The sequence below is a fragment of the Rhinatrema bivittatum genome, chromosome 16 (assembly GCF_901001135.1).
Source record: "Rhinatrema bivittatum chromosome 16, aRhiBiv1.1, whole genome shotgun sequence".
Classification (NCBI taxonomy): Eukaryota; Metazoa; Chordata; class Amphibia; order Gymnophiona; family Rhinatrematidae; genus Rhinatrema; species Rhinatrema bivittatum.
In genome coordinates, this window is record NC_042630.1 from 41726231 (window position 1) to 41748616 (window position 22386).

At 44.3% G+C, this 22386-nt stretch overlaps 1 protein-coding gene across 1 annotated transcript in view; it reads left to right on the forward strand.

Annotated features, from left to right (window-relative positions):
* The first annotated feature begins 469 nt into the window (after window positions 1–469).
* The window catches only part of LOC115077508 (vomeronasal type-2 receptor 116-like), a 71200-nt gene continuing 49283 nt past the window's right edge, over window positions 470–22386 (forward strand). Inside the window, exon 1 of the mRNA XM_029579799.1 lies at window positions 470–545. Within this exon, the coding sequence (XP_029435659.1) occupies window positions 470–545 (76 nt within the window). The remainder of the gene's footprint in view (window positions 546–22386) is intronic.

Sequence of the window (22386 nt, forward strand, 5' to 3'; positions counted from 1 at the left end):
TGAAGAAAGGCATAGGATGGAGAGTGAGGAAAGGGAGAACACATCTCCGGAAAAGGAAGTGGCACCCCCTTCAGGCAGCCAGTCAGCACCCCCTACAGGCAGGAAGCCAGCACCACGTGCTCGCCTAAGGGCCATAAAGTTCAGCACGCAGGAGAATGACCTGGTGATCGCAGGGATCCTGCAGAACTATCCCCTGCTGTTTGGCAACCTAGCAGCCAAGATGTCCAAGGCAGCAAAAGGACAGATATGGTGCAACATGGTGCAGTCCATCAGCAACCAGAGCGGTGTGTCAAGAACTGCAGAGCAGGACACCCACCGGTTCAGGGACATTAAGGCCCAGCTCAAAGCCAAGGTGGCGGCAAGAGCCAAATACCAAAGCCGGACCGGAGGAGGAGCACTCTGTCCAATCCAGCTGACATAGATCGAGGAGCGACTGATCGAGAGGCTAGGAACAGATGTGCTCAAGGCCATGGCTGAGCAGCTGGACATGATGCGAGCTGCAGCCAGTAAATTTACTTCATCTCTAAACATGCAGGCTGCAAGGAGTACAGACATCATTTGACATAAGAAGCTCACTAAGCAAGAAGCTAAGTGCACCTCTTATGCCAAATAAAAAAGTTGTACTTGCTGGCATATGTTCTTATGTCTTGTTTTTTGTTTTTTCTCTTTTCAAGCTCTTTTTGAATGCCAAGCTTCTGGTCCTGGCCAGGAGCACCCAGGGTTCAGCTGGCAAGCCCCGGGGATGAGATGCCCACTAGCTGTAGTACAGAGGCCCTTACTGATGGATTCTGAGACACAGTGGAGTTAGGAGAAGGAGGAGGAGCACATCAGCCTCAGGATTTACAGCCACTGCTCTTGCTACGAGATGCCCTTACCAAGTCCACTTCAGGTATTCCTTAATCTGTCGACATTCATGAAGGAAGATGATCTTGACTGGCACCCTTCAAAACCACATGTACCACGAGCCAGCACCCCACACCAGCATGAGGTGACACCATCCACAGACTAGGTGGAGCTCACCACCCCACTTATGCTCATCTTGCACCCTCACTCACCAGCAGCACCATCAGCACCATCAACAACAGTGCCATCAGCACTGACACTGCCAGCATCACCAACACCGCCAGGGGCACCAACACCATCACCAGTACCGGCACCAACACCTCCACTAACAGCAAGCATGCCTTATTGCTTGGTCTCCCTCAAAGTACAATAAGGCCACTTCAAGTATTACAGAACTCTGCCGCAAGGGTACTATCCGGAGTTAAAAAATGTCATCATATTACCCCCATTCTGATCGCCCTCCATTGGCTTCCTATAACATCACGTATACATTATAAAACGACTTGTATCCTCCACAATCTTATACACGGAAACAAAACAGAATGGCTTAACACAGTAATCCAACTTCATGTTCCCCCCAAAAATGTAAGATCGGCTAATAAAGGCTTACTATCAATACCTACAATAAAAACAGCAAGGCTATGGGGCGGATTTTCATACTCCGCGAATAGGCCTACTTTTGTTTGCGCTCCAGGCGCAAACAAAAGTACGCTGGATTTTAGTAGATACACGCGGAGCCGCGCGTATCCACTAAAATCCTGGATCGGCGCGCGCAAGGCTATCAATTCTGTATAGCCGGCGCGCGCCGAGCCGCGCAGCCTACCCCCGTTCCCTCCGAGGCCGCTCCGAAATCGGAGCGGCCTCGGAGGGAACTTCCTTTTGCCCTCCCCTCACCTTCCCCTCCCTTCCCCTTCCTAACCAACCCACCCGGCCCTGTCTAAGCCCCCCCTTACCTTTGTCGGGGGATTTACGCCTCCCGGAGGGAGGCAGGCGTAAATCCCCGCGCGTCAGCGGGCCTCCTGCGCGCCGGGACGCGACCTGGGGGTGGGTCCGGAGGGCGCGGCCACGCCCCCGGGCCGCCCCGGGCCGCCCCGGGCCGTAACCACGCCTCCGGGCCCGCCCCCGAAACGCTCCTGGCACGCCCCCTAAACGCCGCGCGGTTCGGGCCCGCCCCCGACACGCCCCCCTCGGAGAACCCCGGGACTTACGCGAGTCCCGGGGCTCTGCGCGTGCCGGTAGGCCTATGTAAAATAGGCTTACCGGCGCGCAGGGCCCTGCTCGCCTAAATCCGCCCGGTTTTGGGCGGATTTAGGCGAGCAGGGCTCTGAAAATCCGCCCCTATGTGAAGTAAGAGAAAGGGCAATCTCTATCTCAGGACCTAAATTTTGGAACACTCTTCCACCCCAATTATGGCTACAACCTGACCTCAAGAAATTTAAAGCCGACCTAAAAACATGGCTTTTTACATGTGCTTATGCAGAAAGTGGGTATTGTGTGTATTATTATTTATTTATTTAGATTATATTTAATGTGCTTCTTCTTTCTTTTAGTAAATAGCTTTTGATTTATTACTGTTTTTATCATTTTATGATTTTATGTTTTTAGACTAATTTAGCAGCTATATCTTATTTATTTCTGCTTTGTAATTTTAACTTATGTTCTTTTTTCGCTATCTATTGTTTTTCACCTGTTTTAATTTTTGTACATCGTTGTGAAGGTTTTTATTGATGTGACGGTTTAAAAAACCTAAATAAACCATATAGCTGAATTGAGGCATTTATGGGGAGAGAACAGGATCCTCTAACATAATACTGCTGCCAGCACTCAAAATGTTAACACCCTTGTTGCTGCCATCAGCAACATGACTAATGTGCTAACACAAATACTGCACCGCATGCCAGAGAAGCCTTCAGAGTCCTCAGCTCCATCACTAGAATCCACACCATGGAGCAGTCCCAGAGAGGCAAGAAGCTGGAGGAGTAGGCCCCCAAAAGATATGCCCCCTCCCAGAGGGAAGGCATGACATGGAAAAGGGCCTTGGATCTGTAAAATGAAAAATGGCCAGCAAAGGCCATGAAGAACAATTTTGGGAGAAGACTGGACTGTCTTCACAGACTTACTGTGCCATCTAGATGGAAGAAACATGCTCAGCGTGTCCTCATCACAGAGTTGCTATGCCATCTAGATGGAAGAAACCTGCTCAGAATTGCTGTACCATCGAGATAGAAGAAACCGGTTCAGCATGTCCTCACTACAGAGTTGCTGTACCACCTGGATGGAAGGGTCCCAAGAAACAGACCGGAAGGCCATCTGTCAAAGCCAGAAGGCAAAACAAAAGCAAGACAGACCAGTTGCCTTAGATTGGAGATATTTATTTGCACATATAACGTGGTAAGAGAGCCCAGCTCTCGCAGAGTCTCGCACAACGGCTGCATCAGGGTTTGGGATCTGAGCAGAGTGGCTCCTCCTGTGCTTTCTTCTCCCCATGTGTTCCGGGTGCCTGGCTACACCAGGATCCTTGCTGCACTCTCTCCCTCCACACAAACTCACAACTTCAGCTCTATTGTATAAAACTAATGAGAACTACAAACTGCTTTCACACGATGAGGTAAGCTGGAGCAGTAGAACACATTGCATAAGTTACATCCCATGTATGGGTGGTGACAACTCACCCTCAGTCCAAGGGTCCACCAGCATAACAGGTTGTCAAGGCCATGAACCCAATGGAGGCGCCCACCTTACAGGCTATTCCGAGCTTGGCCCAGAAGATTCTAGAGCAGCAGAACTTCCTGGACGCGGATTTTGTGGAATGTCTTAGTGCTCATCTTGATTCCACAGTTCCAACAGGTTCTCTGATCCCTCCTGCTCCAGGTTACATAGTCCCTGTATCCACTATGTGCCCCATCAGGCTCCTCCCTTCAGGCAGCCAGCCAGCACCCCCTACAGGCAGGAAGCCAGCACCACGTGCTCGTCTAAGGGCCATAAAGTTCAGCACGCAGGAGAATGACCTGGTGATCGCAGGGATCCTGCAGAACTATCCTGGAGATCCCCAGTTCTGTGGGGTTTCCTGACCAGTGCAACATGCACTTTTGCCTTCAATCTGCACTGTTTCCTGATGAAGCTACCAAGACCACATACATCCTCTTGCTCTTTGGATGGTAAGTCCCTAGCATGGGCCTTGTGGGGAGTGGATGGATCCCATCCTATAGGACCTGCAGGGCTTCTTGGATCTCTTCCAGACAATCTTAGATGATCCTGGTCAAATGACAGCCTTAGGCTCAGATCTCCTGCACATCCGCCAGGGTGCTCGCTCCCTCATGGAGTATGTCATTGAATTCTGGACCTTTGCCCTTAGAACTCCACTGGGGCAAGGACTATCTTCGTTCCATTTTCTTGGATGGTTTGTATGCCCGAATAAAAGATGATCTGGCGGCTCATGAGTTTCCTCCCTTTTTAGATGCTCACATTGACCTTGCTGGCCGGATAGACTGCCAACTCCAAGAGCGGAACTGAGAGTTGCAAGCTTCCAAAAGATGCCCAACCGCTGTTCATCACTCCCAGTGCTCCTCCTCACTGTCAGAAGGTCCCTTGTCTGCTGGAGCCACAGCAGAGGAACTCATGCATTTGGGTCGCGGCAGGCTGACTCCCGAGGAGCATCTCCAGTGCCAGGAGGCCGGTCTTAAGGGTGTGCATTCGTTTTGAACTTATAGGTAAAACGCAACTTTTTTTTTTTTAACTTAAAAAAGTGATGAGGCGAAAACGATCGGATTTCCAACGTATTCAACATAGCTATGTTGAATACGTTGGAAATCGCGATTGTTGATCCTAAATAAAAATTTAAACCCCTCACCCTCCTTAATTCCCCCCAAGACTTACCAAAACTCCCTGGTGGTCTAGCGGGGAGTCAGGACGCCATTTCTGAACTCCTTTGCGAGGAGCACGTGACGTTGGCGTCACGTCGGAGTGATGCGGCGTCACGTGATTCCCCGCGGGTTCGCTCCGGGACCCTCGTTGGACCCAAAAGGAACTTTTGGCCAGCTTGGGGGGGTCAGGAGGCCCCCCCCAAGCTGGCCAAAAGTTCCTTTTGGGTCCAACGAGGGTCCCGGAGCGAATCCGCGGGGAATCACGTGAAGTCGGCGTCACGTCGGAGTGACGCGGCGTCACGTGGTCGTCCTCGCCGATGTCCAGAGGGGGGCTGCAAAAAGTAAGTTGCTTCGTCGCTTTACACTGCCAGTCCCCCCTCCCCTCCTCCCGGAGCAAGGCTGCTTTTCGCGCCCTGCTTCGGGAGGAGGGGAGGGGGGACTGGCAATCCCGAGCGTAGGATTGCCCGTCCTCTCTCCCCTCCTGACCCCCCCAAGCTGGCCAAAAGTTCCTTTTGGGTCCAACGAGGGTCCCGGAGCGAACCCGCGGGGAATCACGTGACGTCCGCGTCACTCCGACGTGACGCAGATGTCACGTGCTCCTCGCAAAGGAGTTCAGAAATGGCGTCCTGACTCCCCGCTAGACCCTAGGCCTGACCACACCAGCTCCCAAATTAACTCTTCCCATGATACTCTCGGTAGACAACCAGGATTTCCATACTCTTGCCCTAGTAGACTCCGGGGTAGGAGGCGACTTTATCATGAACCCTACTCTCCTCTCTCCAGTCCCATTGGTCCTCTCCTCTATCCACAGCAATCCCCTTCCCGGGAGAATGACTCACACCACAGTTCCGTTGCAGTTTCGCATGGGCTCCCTCCATGTGGAATACCTGGCTTTTCATGTCATCAGGAAAGCCATCCATCCTGTGGTCCTTGGACTGCCCTGGCTCCAGTGTCACTCCCCCTAATTTGATTGAGCCTTTCTGCAGCTGTCCCGGTGGGGCCCAGACTGTCACACATCTTGTTTGGAGAGGGTTGCCACCCAGCAATATCTTTCGATGTCGCTTCTTCCTGCTGGCCTCCTGCCACAATATGCTCCATTCGCCGATGTCTTCTCCAAAAAGGGAGCGGACACCATTATCTGGAAAGACTGCTACCCCTTACCCCTCATTGCATAACTATTCGACTGTTCTCAAAGTTGGACCTCCAGAGAGCCTATAATTTAATCCGCATATGAGAAGGTGATGAATGGAAGATGGCCTTTAACACCAGAGATGGCCATTAGGAATATCTACCCATGTTGTTTGGACTTTGCAATGCACCTGCCGTCTTCCAAAATATGATGAACAAAATTTTCCGGGACCTATTTTATGAATGTGTGGTCGTGTACCTTGATGATATCCTGGTATTCTCTAAGGACTTAAATACACATCGCTGAGATGTTTCTCGAGTTCTTCAATGTCTTCAGGATAACCAGTTGTTTGCCAAACTGGAGAAATGTTCTTTTGAAAAAGAAAGTCTGCCATTTTTAGGATACATTGTCTCCCAGCAAGGTTTCCAAATGGATCCAGAAAAGCTCAAGAGTATTTAGGATTGGCCACAACCCACTGGCCAGCGGGCCCTTCAGAGGTTTCTTGGCTTTGCCAGTTATTACCGTACCTTCATTAAGAATTATTCCAAGCTGGCGGCTCTGTTTGTATCCCTGACATGAAAAGGGGTGAATCCTAAACTGTGACCTCCTGAGGCAATAACAACCTTTCAGGACTTAAAACTGCTTTCCTCTGGGAACCATGTCTCTAACATCCTGACCTATAACAACCTTTCATTGTAGAGGTTGATGCTTCCTCCAAAGGGATAGGGGCCATCCTGAACCAGCACTGTTCCTTGGGAACCTTACACACATGCACCTTCTTTTTGAATAAATTTTCTACAGTGGAGCGGAACTACAAGATCAGCACAAGAGGGAGTGGCACCAGTGGTTAGAGAGGGTTCAGCACCATATCACTATCTACACGGATCATAAGAATCTTGAATATCTCCACAAATCCCAGCTTCTGAATCTGCAACAAGCCAATTGGGCCCTTTTCTTTACTCACTTTCAATTTAAGCTCCGATACAGACCCGCAGCTAAAAACATCTGAGCGGATGCCCTGTCCCGCTCTCTTGTCTTGGAGGATGCTGTTGAACCGGCCCGGCATATCATAGATCCAGCACAGGTTCTTCTTACAACCATCCTGACCATACCTCCAGGGAAGATGGTCATTCTACATAGACAAAGTGTTACACTGGTCCCACGATTCTTGTATTGCAGGCCACCCTGGACGAGCCTGGACCCTTGCATTACTCCAGCAATTTTATAAGTAACCAACATGCAGAAGTATGTTCATGTCTATGTGGACTCATGCCCCATCTACTCACAGCAGAAATATCCAGTGGGACGACATTGGGGGATGTTACAGCCATTACCAGTCCCTGAGGAACCTTGGACTCACATCTTCACAGACTTCGTCATGGATCTCCAACTCTCAGATGGCAACACATTTATCTGGGTGGTAGTTGACTGTTTCTCTAAGATGTCACATTTTATTGCCTTGCTTGGTCTTCCTTTTGCGCCACAACTGGCACAGCTCTTCATCCAACATGTGTTTTGCCTTCATGGACTTCCCAAGTATATTTCATCAGATTGCGGCACTCAATTTATAGCCAAGTACTGGAGGGCCCTCTGTAAGAAATTCATGACTGCCTACCATCCACAAGCAAAGAGTCAAATGGAAAGAACCAACTGCACATTAAAGCATCTCCTTCGAGCCTACGTCAATGCTCATCAGGATGACTGGGCAACACTGCTTCCCTGGGCAGAGATTTCCTATAACTCTCATCTTTGTTCTGCCACCATATCTTCCCCCTTTCAAATCATCTATGGAAGGTGGCTGCTTCCCCATCTGCCACTGACCACCCAGGGAGAAGGTTTGGCTCAGCACCCAATACATATGGCTCAAGCTTCCATCCATGTGCCTATCTCCACGGTATATTGATCCATTCCCAGTAATCCGTCAACTGGGTCCTGTGAACTACCAGCTCCAAAGATAGTCCAAGTTTGAGCTTTATTTGAATGGAGACATAAATTTGTGTTTGTGCCTGACTCAGGCCGAGTTTCGCCTCACTTGGGGCTGCCTCAGGGGCTAAAACAAATAAATAAACAATGTAAACAATACAGGACATACATAATCAAATTAAAAATTAAACATGAAATATAAAAATATTTTTAAAAACATAGAAAATGTGTGAAACTTGGTGCAGTTGGCTCTTTCCACTTGACTGTTTGCTTGTGGATGGTAGGCGGTCATGAATTTCTTACAGAGGGCCCTCCAGTACTTGGCTGTAAATTGAGTACCACAATCTGATGAAATATACTTGGAAAGTCCATGAAGGCGAAACACATGTTGGATGAAGAGCTGTGCCAGTTGTGGCGCAAAAGGAAGACCAAGCAAGGCAATAAAATGTGACATCTTAGAGAAACAGTCAACTACCACCCAGATAAATGTGTTGCCATCTGAGAGTCGGAGATCCATGATGAAGTCTGTGAAGATGTGAGTCCAAGGTGAGTCCAAGGTGACTCCAAGGTTCCTCAGGGACTGGTAATGGCTAACATCCCCCAATGTCATCCCACTGGATATTTCTGCTGTGCGCAGATGGGACATGAGTTCACATAGGCATGAACATACTTCTGCATGTTGGTTACTTATAAAATTGCTGGAGTAATGCAAGGGTCCAGGCTCGTCCAGGGTGGCCTGCAATGCAAGAATCGTGGGACCAGTGTAACACTTTCTCTATGTAGAATGACCATCTTCCCTGGAGGGATGGTCAGGATGGTTGCAATATAATGAGACTTCTTTGGCTTGGTAGCTGTGCACCAGCAGCATGGTCCAAGGGATTGGTATCATCTACGACTCTATTTAATGTGTTTATGCAACCATTAAGACGTTTGCTAGCCTCCCTTGAGTTTTTTTTTGTCATATATACGTTGACAATGTACAATTTTATTTACCTAGTACAAAGGATGGAGAATTTCCAACTGATAAATATGATTGGATCATGAATTATATTACAATGTGCAATGCCAATAGTAGTCTATGTCTAAACTTTAATAAAACCAAAGGGCCAGATTTTTAAAAAGGTTACACACACTGGACCTATTTTCAAAAGGCCTAGCGATGCATGTAAAGCCCGGGACTTTACTAAAGGGGCGGAAAGGGGGCAGGGCATGGGCGGGGCGGCCCGGAGGCAGGGCGGGGGCAGGGTAAGAGGCTCCAGGCACAGCAGCCATTTGCCTCAGGGCTGAACTAAGTTTTGCATTAAAAAAATAAATCATCAAAGGTAGGGGAGAAAGGGTGGGGGAGGTAGGAGAAGGGAAGGGAAGATGGAGTAGGGGGTAGGGAAGATTCCTCTGAGGCTGCTACAATTTCAGAGCAGCCTGAGAGAGAACGGGGGAAGGCAGCACGGCTCAGAGTGGGCTCGGCGTGTGCAAGGTGCACAATTATGCACCCCGTTGGGCACGCCGACCCTGGATTTTATAACATGCGCGCGCCTGCTCTGGTTAGCACACACACATGTACACCCATGCACTCCTTTTTAAAATCTACCCCAAAGTGCTTTCATTAAGGAAAATGCCTCTTCCTTTGATCCCTCAGGGACCACACAGGATGTTTTGCTATGGGCTCTGAAATCAGAAGCATTGCTGCTCTCTCCTCAGGATTTTAGAATGGTAGTTTAGGCAATTGTGCTTAGCAATTTGGATTATTGTAACTGCTTGTTCTTAGCTGTACCCAAGAATTTAGTAAAGAAACTACAATTAGTCCAGAATGTGGCAGTTTGTGTTATTTATGGTTTGTGCTGGCAATGATTACTTCTTCGTATACGAATGAGTTATATTGGATGGAAATCCATCAAAGAATAGTATTTAAAGTACTGATCATGGTGCATAAATCATTATCTAGAGAATTTTTGCATATCAGACAGAATACACTGGCATTGTCCAGCATAAATTATGAGGTCAGAATCTCAGAAACACTTCTACCTTCAATCAATAAGACCAAAGAACAATTATATTATATAGCAGCACCAATCTTATGGAACTTACTACCACTGGAGTTGTGAAATGAACCAAAATTTATGAATTTCAGGAAAAAGGTTAAGGCAGTATTATTTCAGAAAAAAAATTACTAATAAAGTAAATGGAAAAGCATGAACAAAGGGAAGTCTTTCTCATTCCTTTCAATGGTATCGGAAGCTTGCCAAAAATGAAGGATAACTGGGAAACATCATATCATCCAAGCTGTTACCAACTGTTGCTATCACTTCTGTCAAATTATATATGTGCTCCTTCAGAAAACTGGAAGTGGAACTCAGAGAAAGTGTCAAGAAGCATATGAGAAAATGAGGACAATATCTATGAAATGGTTATTGAGTCATCAAAGATGGAAGTTACTAGAACCTATCCAATCTCCCTTGAACTGAAGAACCAGTATGCAGACCTGGTAGAGGAGAAGTAGAAACTATCCCACAATGAGGAAGAACCAAAACATGCAAACCCCAAAGCTGTGGGCTCAGCAACAACTGCACCTAGGAGGCAGAGGGTAGTGGTGGTTAATGATTTGTTTCTGAATGGCAGGGGGGCATCCATCTTTTGAAGTGTGATGTCTGCTAGGTGCTGAAATCCAAACATTATGGAGAGCTTGCCAACAAATCTGAAGTCTATTGACCACTATCCAATGTTGATCATCCATGTTGGCACAAATGACACTGTTAGGTACCACACAGGACATATCTAAAGTGACTTCATGGTTATGGGGGAGAGGGTAAAGCAGAGAGTCACATAGTTGAACTTTACACGTGCCGGGCCGGCTGCCTTGCTCCATGTTCCGGTCCGGGGGCTGGTCCAGGGGCCGCTGTCATGCCCTCAGAACGCCCCCGGGCCAGAACCACGCCCCCGGACATGCCCCCGAAACGCCGCGTCACTCCCGACACGCCCCCAAAACACAGCGTCACTCCCGGCATGCCCCCGACACGCCCCCGACATGCCCATCCATGCAATCCCCGGGACTTACACACGTCCCGGGGCTTGTGCGTGCCGCCGAGCTTATGCAAAATAGGCTCGGCGTGCGCAGGGGGGGTTTGGGGTAGGTTTTCGGGGGGTACGCACGTATCTTACGCGCGTACCCTTTTGAAAATCTACCCCTTATTGCTTGCGTACTTGCCAGGTACTTGTGACTTGGTTGGCCACTGTTGGACGCAGGATGCTGGGCTTGATGGATCCTTGGTCTGACCCTGTGTAGCATATCTTAACTTCTTATTTTCATATGAGGAAATGAAGAGAGATCTGGCTGAAGACATCTAAAAGTTTGGCAAGAAAGGGTCGATAGGAGATTTGTAAGAGATTTTAACCTGCTGGATACTAATTGAAGAATGTTGTCATGTCAATGGACTCATATGAGTAAAGAGATTCTGGACTCTTTTCAAGAGAATAGCCTCAAACAAATGATTTAATTTGCAAGGGAATGGGCAATATTAGACCTGGTACTTACAAATGGTGACCTTAGCACCAGTGATCTTTACACAATATGGTTTGATATTACTACTAAGACAGAGAAAAATCATACAAAGCCAAAAGTTCTCATTTTAAAATATACTGAATTTTGTAATGGAGGGAGTACCTAAACGAGACTCTGGCAGGATGAGAAGAGGTGGGTAAAGTAGAAGAATAGTGGGATAAACTAAAGGTGCTGTAGCAAGGGCATCAGGTCTGTATAGAAGGTGTTAATAAAAATAAGTTGAAAAGATAACTGGCATGGGTAACCAAAAGGGTGGCTGAAGAAGTTAATGCCAAAAGGTTAGCTTCCAAAAAATACAAAGGATCACAAAAAAAAAAACAAACCCAAAACACAGGCAAGAATATCTAGTTAAGCTGAAAGAAACTAGAAAATAAGTTAGGATGGCCAAATTCAGGCTCAGATTTAGGCTCCTCCAGTACCAAAAATTAATAGGCATCTGATCAGTGACCCTGTTCCTATGCTTCTATCCAGGCCTACCTCCAAGTCACAGCAGTGCTCAGCTCTTGCACTAGCAGAATGCAGAACTAAAAAGAAAATTCAGCACAGGGGCTTCAAGGCCCTGCAAAATCCCCACCCTTTGCAAGGGTTTCCATAGTAGCAGGAATCCCATATGGTAGGAAGGGAAGGATGCCACAGATGCTTGAAAGCATGACCGGCAGCTGGAGGCCTTGTGCTAAATTTTGTTTTTGGAATTGTACTACTGCTTCTGGTAGGGCTCAGCACTTAATCAGAGGACCCTCACCCTATCTCCTTCACAAATTCCTGTACGACTGATAGCTTTATATATTTGTTTGTTTATGCCTTTTATATACTGTCGTTCCAGAAGTAGATCACGACGGTTTACAAATATAGCATTGGATTACAGTGTAGAAATATAATTAAATTTCAAACTGCAGTCATATAATAGAATGAAAAAGATATAAGAAGAAGAAAGTTATTAATAACTACAACAATGGAAAATAATTCCAAGGAATTATTTAAGTATAAGATTTAAAAACTATGCAAATCAAATAAAATTAAGTGTGAGATCAATCTTTTTACTAAGAATATTTGAATTAATTCAGGTGAGTTCATAGGCATTTTTCAAGAGCCATGTTTTTAGATCTTGCTTGAATTTCTGCAAGCCAATGAAGACCTATCAGGGTGGGAGTGATATGATCACATTTTCTAGTTCCAATGAGAATTCTGGCAGAAGTATTTTGGAGTAGTTGAAGAGGTTTAATTAAGTTTGCATTAAGGCCAAGAAATAATGAATTAAAGTAATCTAGATTAGAAAAAATTGGAGTTTGTAACACTGTGCAGAAGTCCTGGAAGGTAAGCAAAGGTTTCAGATGGTGAAGCATTCTGAGTTTGGCATAACCAGATATGAATATCCTCGAAGTATGTTTTTTCATGTTGACGTTTTCATCAATTTGGATTCCTAGATCACGTACTTCATCAGCAGTTGATATATTGGCTATTTCTATGTTTAGTATGGATGGTTTGGAGGTGTATTTTCTTTTCTTAGCCAAATTATTTCAGGTTTGTTAGTATTAAGAGTCAATTTCAGTAGAAAGAGAGCTCTTTTTGGATAGATTTCATGTAGTTTGTTAGGGTTGCTGTTGTTCTTTCAAAGGATTTTTCAAAAGGAATGTAAAATTGAATATCAACAGTGTATATAAAGAATTTTGTGTTTAACTTTGATCATAGAGAGCAAATGGGAAGGAGATAAATGTTAAATGAAGTTGCTAACAGGGCTAATCCTTGAGGAACTCCTCTGTCAATTTTAAAGAGGTCTGAGGTTTGATAGCCTAATTTCACTTGGAAGGATCTTTTCTCTAAAGAAAAAAGGGAACCCATTGTATACATTTCTATCAATTCCAATATTTAATAATTGATTGCAGAGATGAGCATGGTCAACAGTGTCAAATGTTGCTTTTAGGTAAAAAAGAATTAGAAAATAAGATTCATTATTATCAAAAGCTTTTAGAATGTTATCAGATAAAAAAAATTAGTAATTTTTTCTGTTGAATAGTTTTTCCTGAAGACAAATTAGTTTGGATGTAGTATTTTGTTTTCATCAAGAAGTTTTCTTGTTGGATTAAAGCTGCTTTTTCTAAAATGTTTGCAATGAAAGGAAAGTTTGATATAGGTCTATAATTATCCCAGTCATCTGTTTTACCAGATTTGTTTTTGAGGGTAGGATTGCTTGGAGTGGGAATGTTTCCTTGTGATAATGATTGGTTTTCAATTTTTGTTATTATTGGTGTTATTAAGGTGTTAAACTTTTTTCATGGAGATAGCAGGAATCAGATAAAGAGGATGGGTTGCAGGTTTTATCTTATTAATTATCTGGTTAATTTCAATTTTGGATAAAGTGTTGAAAGATGTCCATCTTGGTTAAGTAGTATTATTTTCAGGTTTGTAAACCTTTTTTTGTTAGATTGAAATTTAGATGTGAGAGAGTTTATTTTTGGTAGTAAGAGGTTTGCATATTAATTGCAAGATTATTTAGTAAATTCATAAGAGTTTGATGAAATTGAATAAGGATGATGAGGTTTCGTACAGTTTCAAAGAGTAGTTTGGAATTGAAAATAAAATTGTGAATTTGGTTTTTGTTAATTGATTAGTTGAGTTTGTAGTTTTTTAGGTGTTCTGTAGAAGGATTTTTATCCATTGTTTTTCGTATTTTCTAAGAAGCTATTTAATTCATCGTAATTCTTCATTGTACCAAGGTTTATTTGTTTTTGAATAATATTTATTTGGCTCTTTTTTATTTGTTCAAGACACAGTCATCAGCTTTCATTTATTATTTTTTGCCAAAGGTCATGAGAAGAAGAAGAGTTTTCTTAGTCTAGATCAGATAATTTATTTTTGATGTGTTCTTCAATAATTTTGCAGTCTATTTTTTTTTCTTGTATTTGATTATTATGAAGTTGTTTGAAAATGATTGTTGTGAATATTGTAAAGTAATATCAGCTTTAATCAGTTGATGATCAGACCAAGGTATAGTTTTGTGAGATAATGAAATTTGGCATTTACATTTATTAGCAAATATTAAGACAAGAATGTGAGCAGCTTTATGTGTTGATTTAGTTACAAATTGATTCCAGCCAATGGTTTCCATTGTATCTAGGAAGATTTCACATGCATTTGATTTTTGTGAGTTGTCAACATGAAGGTTGAAGTCACATAAAATTATTCCTGATTCAGGGTTTGGGAAAGACGTAATAAAGAGTTCAATTAATGTGGAACAGTTTTTTTGTAGAGAACCAGGTGGACTATAAGAACATAAGAAATTGCTATACTGGGTCAGACCAAGGGACCATCAAGCCCAGCATCCTGTTTCCAACAAAGGCCAAACCAGGCTTCAAGAACCTGGCAAGTAACCAAACACCAAGAAGATCCCATGCTACTGATGCAATTAATAGCAGTGGCTATTCCCTAAGTAATCTTGATTAATAGCAGTTAATGGACTTCTCCAAGAACGTATACAAACCTTTTTTGAACCCAGCTACACTAACTTCACTAACCACATTCTCTGGCAACAAATTCCAGACCTTAATTATGCGCTGAGTGAAAAAGAATGTTCTATGATTAGTCTTAAATGTGCTACTTGCTAACTTCATGGAATGCCCCCTAGTCCTTCTATTATCCAAAAGTGTATATAACCAATTCACATCACTCGTTCAGTACCTCTCATGATTTTAAAGATCTCTAACATATCCCCCCTCAGCCATCTCTTCTCCAAACTGAACAGCCCTAACCTCTTCAGCCTTTCCTCACAGGGGAGCTGTTGCATCCCCTTTATCATTTTGGTTGCCCTTCTCTGTACCTTCTCCATTGCAACTATATATTTTTGAGATGCGGCGACCAGAATTGTACACAGTATTCAAGGCGCGGTTTCAACATGGAGCGATACAGAGGCATTATGAAATTTTCCATTTTATTAACATTCCCTTCCTAATAATTCCTATCATTCTGTTTCCTTTTCTGACTGCTGCAGCACACTGAGCTGACGATTTCAAAGTATTATCCACTATAATGCCTACATCTTTTTCCTGGGTGGTAGCTCCTAATATGGAACCTAACATCATGTAACTTCAGCGAGGGTTATTTTTTGGATGCCCAATCTTCCAGTCTTGCAAGGTCCTCCTGTAATGTATCACAATCTGCTTGTGATTTAACAACTCTGAATAATTTTGTATCATCCACAAATTTGATAACCTCACTTATCATATTCCTTTCCAGGTCATTTATATATATAAATATATATTGAAAAGGACCAGTCCAAGTACGGATCCCTGAGGCCTAAACAGATCACTGTTTACCCTTTTCCACTGAGAACATTGACCATTTAATTCTATTCTTTGTTTCCTATCTTTTAACCAGTTTCTAATCCACGAAAGGACATCGCCTCCTATCTCATGACTAGTTTTCTTAGAAGCCTCTCATGAGGGACTTTATCAAATGCCTTCTGAAAATCCAAATACACTACATCTACCAGTTCACCTTTATCCACATGTTTATTAATCCCTTCAAAAAAATGAAGCATATTTGTAAGGCAAGACTTCCCTTGAGTAAATTAATGTTGACTGTGTTCCATTAAACCATGTCTTTCTATATGCGCTACGATTTTGATCTTTAGAATAGTTTCCACTATTTATCCTGGCACTGAAATCAGGCTCCCTGGTCTATAGTTTCCCAGATAGCCCCTGGATCACTTTTTAAATATTGGGGTTACATTGGCCACCCTCCTGCCTTCAGGTAGAATGGTTTTAATGATAGGTTACAAATTTTAAGTAATAGGTCTGAAATTTCATTTTTGAGTTCCTTCAGTACCCTAGGATGCATACCATCTGGTCCAGGTAATTTGCTTCTCTTTAGTTTGTCAATCTGGCCTACTACATCTTCCAGGTTCACAGTGATTTGGTTCAGTTCATCTGACTCATCACCCCTGAAAACCATCTCCAGAACTGGTATCTGCCTAACATCCTCATTAGTAAACACGTAAGCAAAGAATTTGTTTAGTCTTTCTACAATGGCTTTATCTTCCCTAAGAGCCACTTTAACCATTCAGTCATCTAAGGGTCCAACAGTCTCCCTCACAGGTTTCTTGCTTTGGATATATTTTAAAAGTTTTTATTATGAGTTTTTGCCTCTATGGACAAATTTATTTCAAATTCTCTCTTCGCCTGTCTTATCAATGTTTTACGCTTAACTTGACAATGCTTATGTTTTATCCTATATTCTTCAGATGGATCCTTCTTCCAATTTTTGAAGGATGTGTTTTTGGCTAAACAGACCTCCATCACAAATAGAAGAAATGGAAAGAGATTTAAGGTCAGATTTTAAAAGGGCCACGAGTGCAAATACCGGCAGTTACGTGCCTGGCTGGACCCCTTTGAAAATGTGTGCAGCGCACAAGGCCCAGCCAGGCACGTAACTGCTGGTATTTGCACTTGTGGCCCTTTTAAAATCTGACCTTAAATCTCTTTCCATTTCTTCTATTTGCAATGGAGGTCTGTTTATTATACCAATATAAATAGATATTCTATTCCCTTTTTCCAGATTAACCCATAGTGCCTTTTCCTTACCTTGTAAGCCCTGCAATTCTGTTTCTTTAATTTAATTTTTATGTATAATGTCATACCTCCTTCTTTCTTTAGTACCTGATCCTTCCCAAATAGTTTGCAGCTCAGTTTAACTATATCTTAGTCATTATTTTCCATGCACCATGTCTCTGGGACACATCTAAGTCAGCTTCTTCCATGATTGTCACTAGATCTGGGACTTTATTTCCCATTCTGTTAACATTAATGTTCTTAGTCTTTCAGATATTGCCCTTTTTCCCATTATTGTGCAAGTATTTAACATTTAATTTTCCTTAAGATTTTATTCACCCATTACTGAAGATCCTAGTTTAAAGCCCTCCTCAGAAGATTTGCCATTCTATGTTGGAAGACTCATAAGAACATAAGAACATGCCATACTGGGTCAGAACAAGGGTCCATCAAGCCCAGCATCCTGTTTCCAACAGTGGCCAATCCAGGCCATAAGAACCTGGCAAGTACCCAAAAACTAAGTCTATTCCATGTTACCATTGCTAATGGCAGGGGCTATTCTCTAGGTGAACTTAATAGAGGTAATGGACTTCTCCTCCAAGAACTTATCCAATCCTTTTTTAAACACAGCTATACTAACAGCACTAACCACATCCTCTGGCAACAAATTCCAGAGTTTAATTGTGCGTTGAGTGAAAAAGAACTTTCTCCAATTAGTTTTAAATGTGCCACATGCTAACTTCATGGAGTGCCCCCTAGTCTTTCTATTATCTGAAACAGTAAAAAAACGATTCACCCGTTCTAGACCTCTCATGATTTTAAACACCTCTATCATGTCCCCCCTCAGCCGTCTCTTCTCCAAGCTGAAAAGTCCTAACCTCTTTAGTCTTTCCTCATAGGGGAGCTGTTCCATTCCCTTTATCATTTTGGTAGCCCTTCTCTGTACCTTCTCCATCGCAATTATATCTTTTTTGAGATGCGGCGACCAGAATTGTACACAATGTTCAAGTTGCGGTCTCACCATGGAGCGATACAGAGGCATTATGACATTTTTCGTTTTATTCACCATTCCCTTTCTAATAATTCCCAACATTCTGTTTGGTTTTTTGACTGCTGCAGCACACTGAACTGACAATTTCAATGTGTTATCCACTATGACACCTAGATCTCTTTCTTGGGTGGTAGCACCTAATATGGAACCCAACATTGTGTAACTACTATAGCATGGGTTATTTTTCCCTATATTCATCACCTTGCACTTATCCACATTAAATTTCATCTGCCATTTAGATGCCCAATTTTCCAGTCTCACAAGGTCTTCCTGCAATTTATCACAATCTGCTTGTGATTTAACTACTCTGAACAATTTTGTATCATCTGCAAATTTGATTACCTCACTCGTCGTATTTCTTTCCAGATCATTTATAAATATATTGAAAAGTAAGGGTCCCAGTACAGATCCCTGAGGCACTCCACTGCCCACTCCCTTCCACTGAGAAAATTTCCCATTTAATCCTACTCTCTATTTCCTGTCTTTTCGCCAGTTTGTAATCCACAAAAGGACATTGCCACCTATCCCTTGACTTTTTACTTTTCCTAGAAGCCTCTCATGAGGAACTTTGTCAAATGCCTTCTGAAAATCATAGATAGGTTTCTTATTTCTCTTGCTTTTGTTTACTTTTCTAACATAAAGATTAGTTGCCTTTGAAATTGATTCTTTTAAAATCTCCCATTTTTTCTTGGTCATCAAGTTCCATCTCCAGGAATTTTCCCATTTCAACAAAGTCCATATTTTTGAAGTTCAAAACTTGGGTCTTCATGTGACTTCCCCATATCGCATTTGCAATATCAAATCATACCGTTTGATGATCACTGGTACTAAATTGGGCACCCACCCAGACATTTGAGATGCTATCCCCGTTTGTGAGCACTAAGTTGAGAATAGCTCCCTCCCTCATGAGTTCCATTACCATTTGTTTGAACAGAGCCCCTGGCAGGGCATCCACTATCTCTTAGGGATGTGAATCGTTTTTCAACGATTAAAATTATCGTCCGATAATGTTTATATCGTCTTAAATCGTTATAGAACACGATACAATAGAAATTCTAACGATTTATCGTTAAAAATCGTTAAATCGTGTTAGTGCGCACTAACTCGAGTTAGTGCGCACTAACTCCCCGTTAGTGCGCACTAACTCGATTTAGTGCGCACTAACTGAAAATGATACAAATAAACACTTTCCAGGTCACTGAAGGTCAGTTAGGAATGAATATGTGTTCCTATTGGCTGGCTGCCCTCTTATCTATTGATGTTACCAAGGTTACCACTGAGGTGATGGTTGGGGGGATGGGAAATGGAACTGGAAACTAACGAACACCAACAGAAAATGAAACAAAGTGTTCACACTTCCCAGGTCAGTAAAGGTCACTTAGGAATGAATATGTATGTATGTATTCCTATTGGCTGGCTGTGCTCTTATCTATTGATGTTACCAAGGCTAATACTGAGGTAATGGTTGGGGGGATGTGAAATGGAAACAGTTGGAAGCTTGACAAAAAAAGTAATGTAATGATCAGCACTCACGTGACTAGAACTTGTTTGTTTATTATTTTTGTTAGCAGGCACCTGAAATGCTAGTGCATGTTGAATTTGCCAATCACTGTGCATTTTAGAAAGGTGGTCCTGGCTGGAACTGTACACAGTTCAAATATATGTAATTGATTGTTGGTAAGTGTATTTTTTAAGTAGCCACACTGGCACAAGTATGTTTACTTTTCCTCCTACTTAACTCACTAGCTCAGCTTTGTAAGAAGGGCTTCTCTGCTTGTGTGTTGTTTTTGTTTGGTGTGAGGAGAGCAGAAACATCAGATCTTTATTCAATCTACTACAGTCATCTCTTACAGTGCCCTATCCCTATTAATACCAGGAGTGTTGTGATCTTCCTGCACACAGTGCCCTAACCCTGATACCAGTCTGAGACAGCTCCCTCCCTGCATTACTAGTGAGAGGCTGGCTTCACAGACAGGGGGGAGCTGCCTGACCCTCACTCCTGACTTCCCCCATGTCCCAGCTAGTGAATGGTGTGTGGGTGAGGGGGGGGGGGGGAGGATGGTGAAGTCTGAGACAGCTCCCTCCCTGCATTACTAGTGAGAGGCTGGCTTCACAGACAGGGGGGAGCTGCCTGACCCTCACTCCTGACTTCCCCCATGTCCCAGCTAGTGAATGGTGTGTGGGTGCGGGGGGGGGGGAGGAGGATGGTGAAGTCTGAGACAGCTCCCTCCCTGCATTACTAGTGAGAGGCTGGCTTCACAGACAGGGGGGAGCTGCCTGACCCTCACTCCTGACTTCCCCCATGTCCCAGCTAGTGAATGGTGTGTGGGGGAGGGGGGGGGGGAGGATGGTGAAGTCTGAGACAGCTCCCTCCCTGCATTACTAGTGAGAGGCTGGCTTCACAGACAGGGGGGAGCTGCCTGACCCTCACTCCTGACTTCCCCCATGTCCCAGCTAGTGAATGGTATGTAGGTGAGGGGGGGGGGGGAGGATGGTGAAGTCTGAGACAGCTCCCTCCCTGCATTACTAGTGAGAGGCTGGCTTCACAGACAGGGGGGAGCTGCCTGACCCTCACTCCTGACTTCCCCCATGTCCCAGCTAGTGAATGGTGTGTGGGTGAGGGGGGGGGGGGGGAGGATGGTGAAGTCTGAGACAGCTCCCTCCCTGCATTACTAGTGAGAGGCTGGCTTCACAGACAGGGGGGAGCTGCCTGACCCTCACTCCTGACTTCCCCCATGTCCCAGCTAGTGAATGGTGTGTGGGTGAGGGGGGGGGAGGATGGTGAAGTCTGAGACAGCTCCCTCCCTGCATTACTAGTGAGAGGCTGGCTTCACAGACAGGGGGGAGCTGCATGACCCTCACTCTTGACTTCCCCCATGTCCCAGCTAGTGAATGGTGTGTGGGTGAGGGGGGGGGAGGATGGTGAAGTCTGAGACAGCTCCCTCCCTGCATTACTAGTGAGAGGCTGGCTTCACAGACAGGGGGGAGCTGCCTGACCCTCACTCCTGACTTCCCCCATGTCCCAGCTAGTGAATGGTGTGTGGGTGAGGGGGGGGGGGGAGGATGGTGAAGTCTGAGACAGCTCCCTCCCTGCATTACTAGTGAGAGGCTGGCTTCACAGACAGGGGGGAGCTGCCTGACCCTCACTCCTCCGGGGTATTGTGATCTTCCTGCACACAGTGCCCTATCCCTGATACCAGGGGTGTTGTGATCTTCCTGCATGCAGTGCCCTATCCCTATTAATACCAGGAGTGTTGTGATCTTCCTGCATGCAGTGCCCTATCCCTATTAATACCAGGAGTGTTGTGATCTTCCTGCATGCAGTGCCCTATCCCTGATACCGGGATGTGTGCAAGAAGATCACAACACCCCCGGTATCAGGAATAGGGCACTGTGTGCAGGAAGATCACAACACCCCCAGTATCAGGAATAGGGCACTGTGTGCAGGAAGATCACAACACCCCTGGTATTAGGGATAGGGCACTGTGTGCAGGAAGATCACAAAACTCCTGGTATTAATAGGGATAGGGCACTGTGTGCAGGAAGATCACAATACCCCTGGTATCAGGGTTAGGGCACAAGTTCTAGTCACATTGACTGATCACATTACTTGTTTTGTCAAGCTACCAACTGTTTCCATTTCCCATCCCCCATATACTGTCAGTAGGAAACTTGGTAACATGAATAAATAAGAGGGCAGCCAATAGGAATACATATTCATTCCTAAACTGACCTTAACTGACCTGAAAAGTGTCAAATTGTATCATTTTCAGTTAGTGCGCACTAACTCCCAGTTAGTGCGCACTAACTCCCGTTAGTGCGCACTAACTCGAGTTAGTGCGCACTAATCGGAAAAAACGATTTTTAACGATTTTTTAACTAAAAAATCGTGCCTAAGACGATTTTCTTGCCCTGCCACACGATTTCTATCGTTAAGACGATATGGAAAACGATTCACATCCCTACTATCTCTCTACTTCTGTTAGATTCCACAGAAGGGATCCTCGAGTCTACATCCGGCAGATTAAAATCTCCAATAATCACCACATCTATCTTCCTTCCCACCTTTTGGATGTCTTCAATCAGCTCTCTCTATTTCTTTCATTTCAGTCGGAGGCCTATAAACCACTCCAGTAAAAGTAGATGCACCATCCTCTTTTTTTAGGACATTGGGAGTCTTGGGTCTCAGCCAAGGCCCTGGCATTGTGCTTTTTCCTATGCCTTGGCCCACGCTTTTGGCCTTGGCCTAGTCCAAGATACCCTGATTTGGTCCTCATCCTATGCACTAGGTAAGGCCCCGGTCTTGAGCCTAGGCCTATCCCTGAAGCATTCATTGAAAAAATATGCAACAAATAAGGTTCTTTTCATTTGGGTGACCCTAGATTCATTTCAGGGACTCTTAAATGAAACAATATTGCCCTTATTTGTTGCAATTTGTGCATTCAGTTTAAGTGAATGCACATTTCTAATATTCAGCC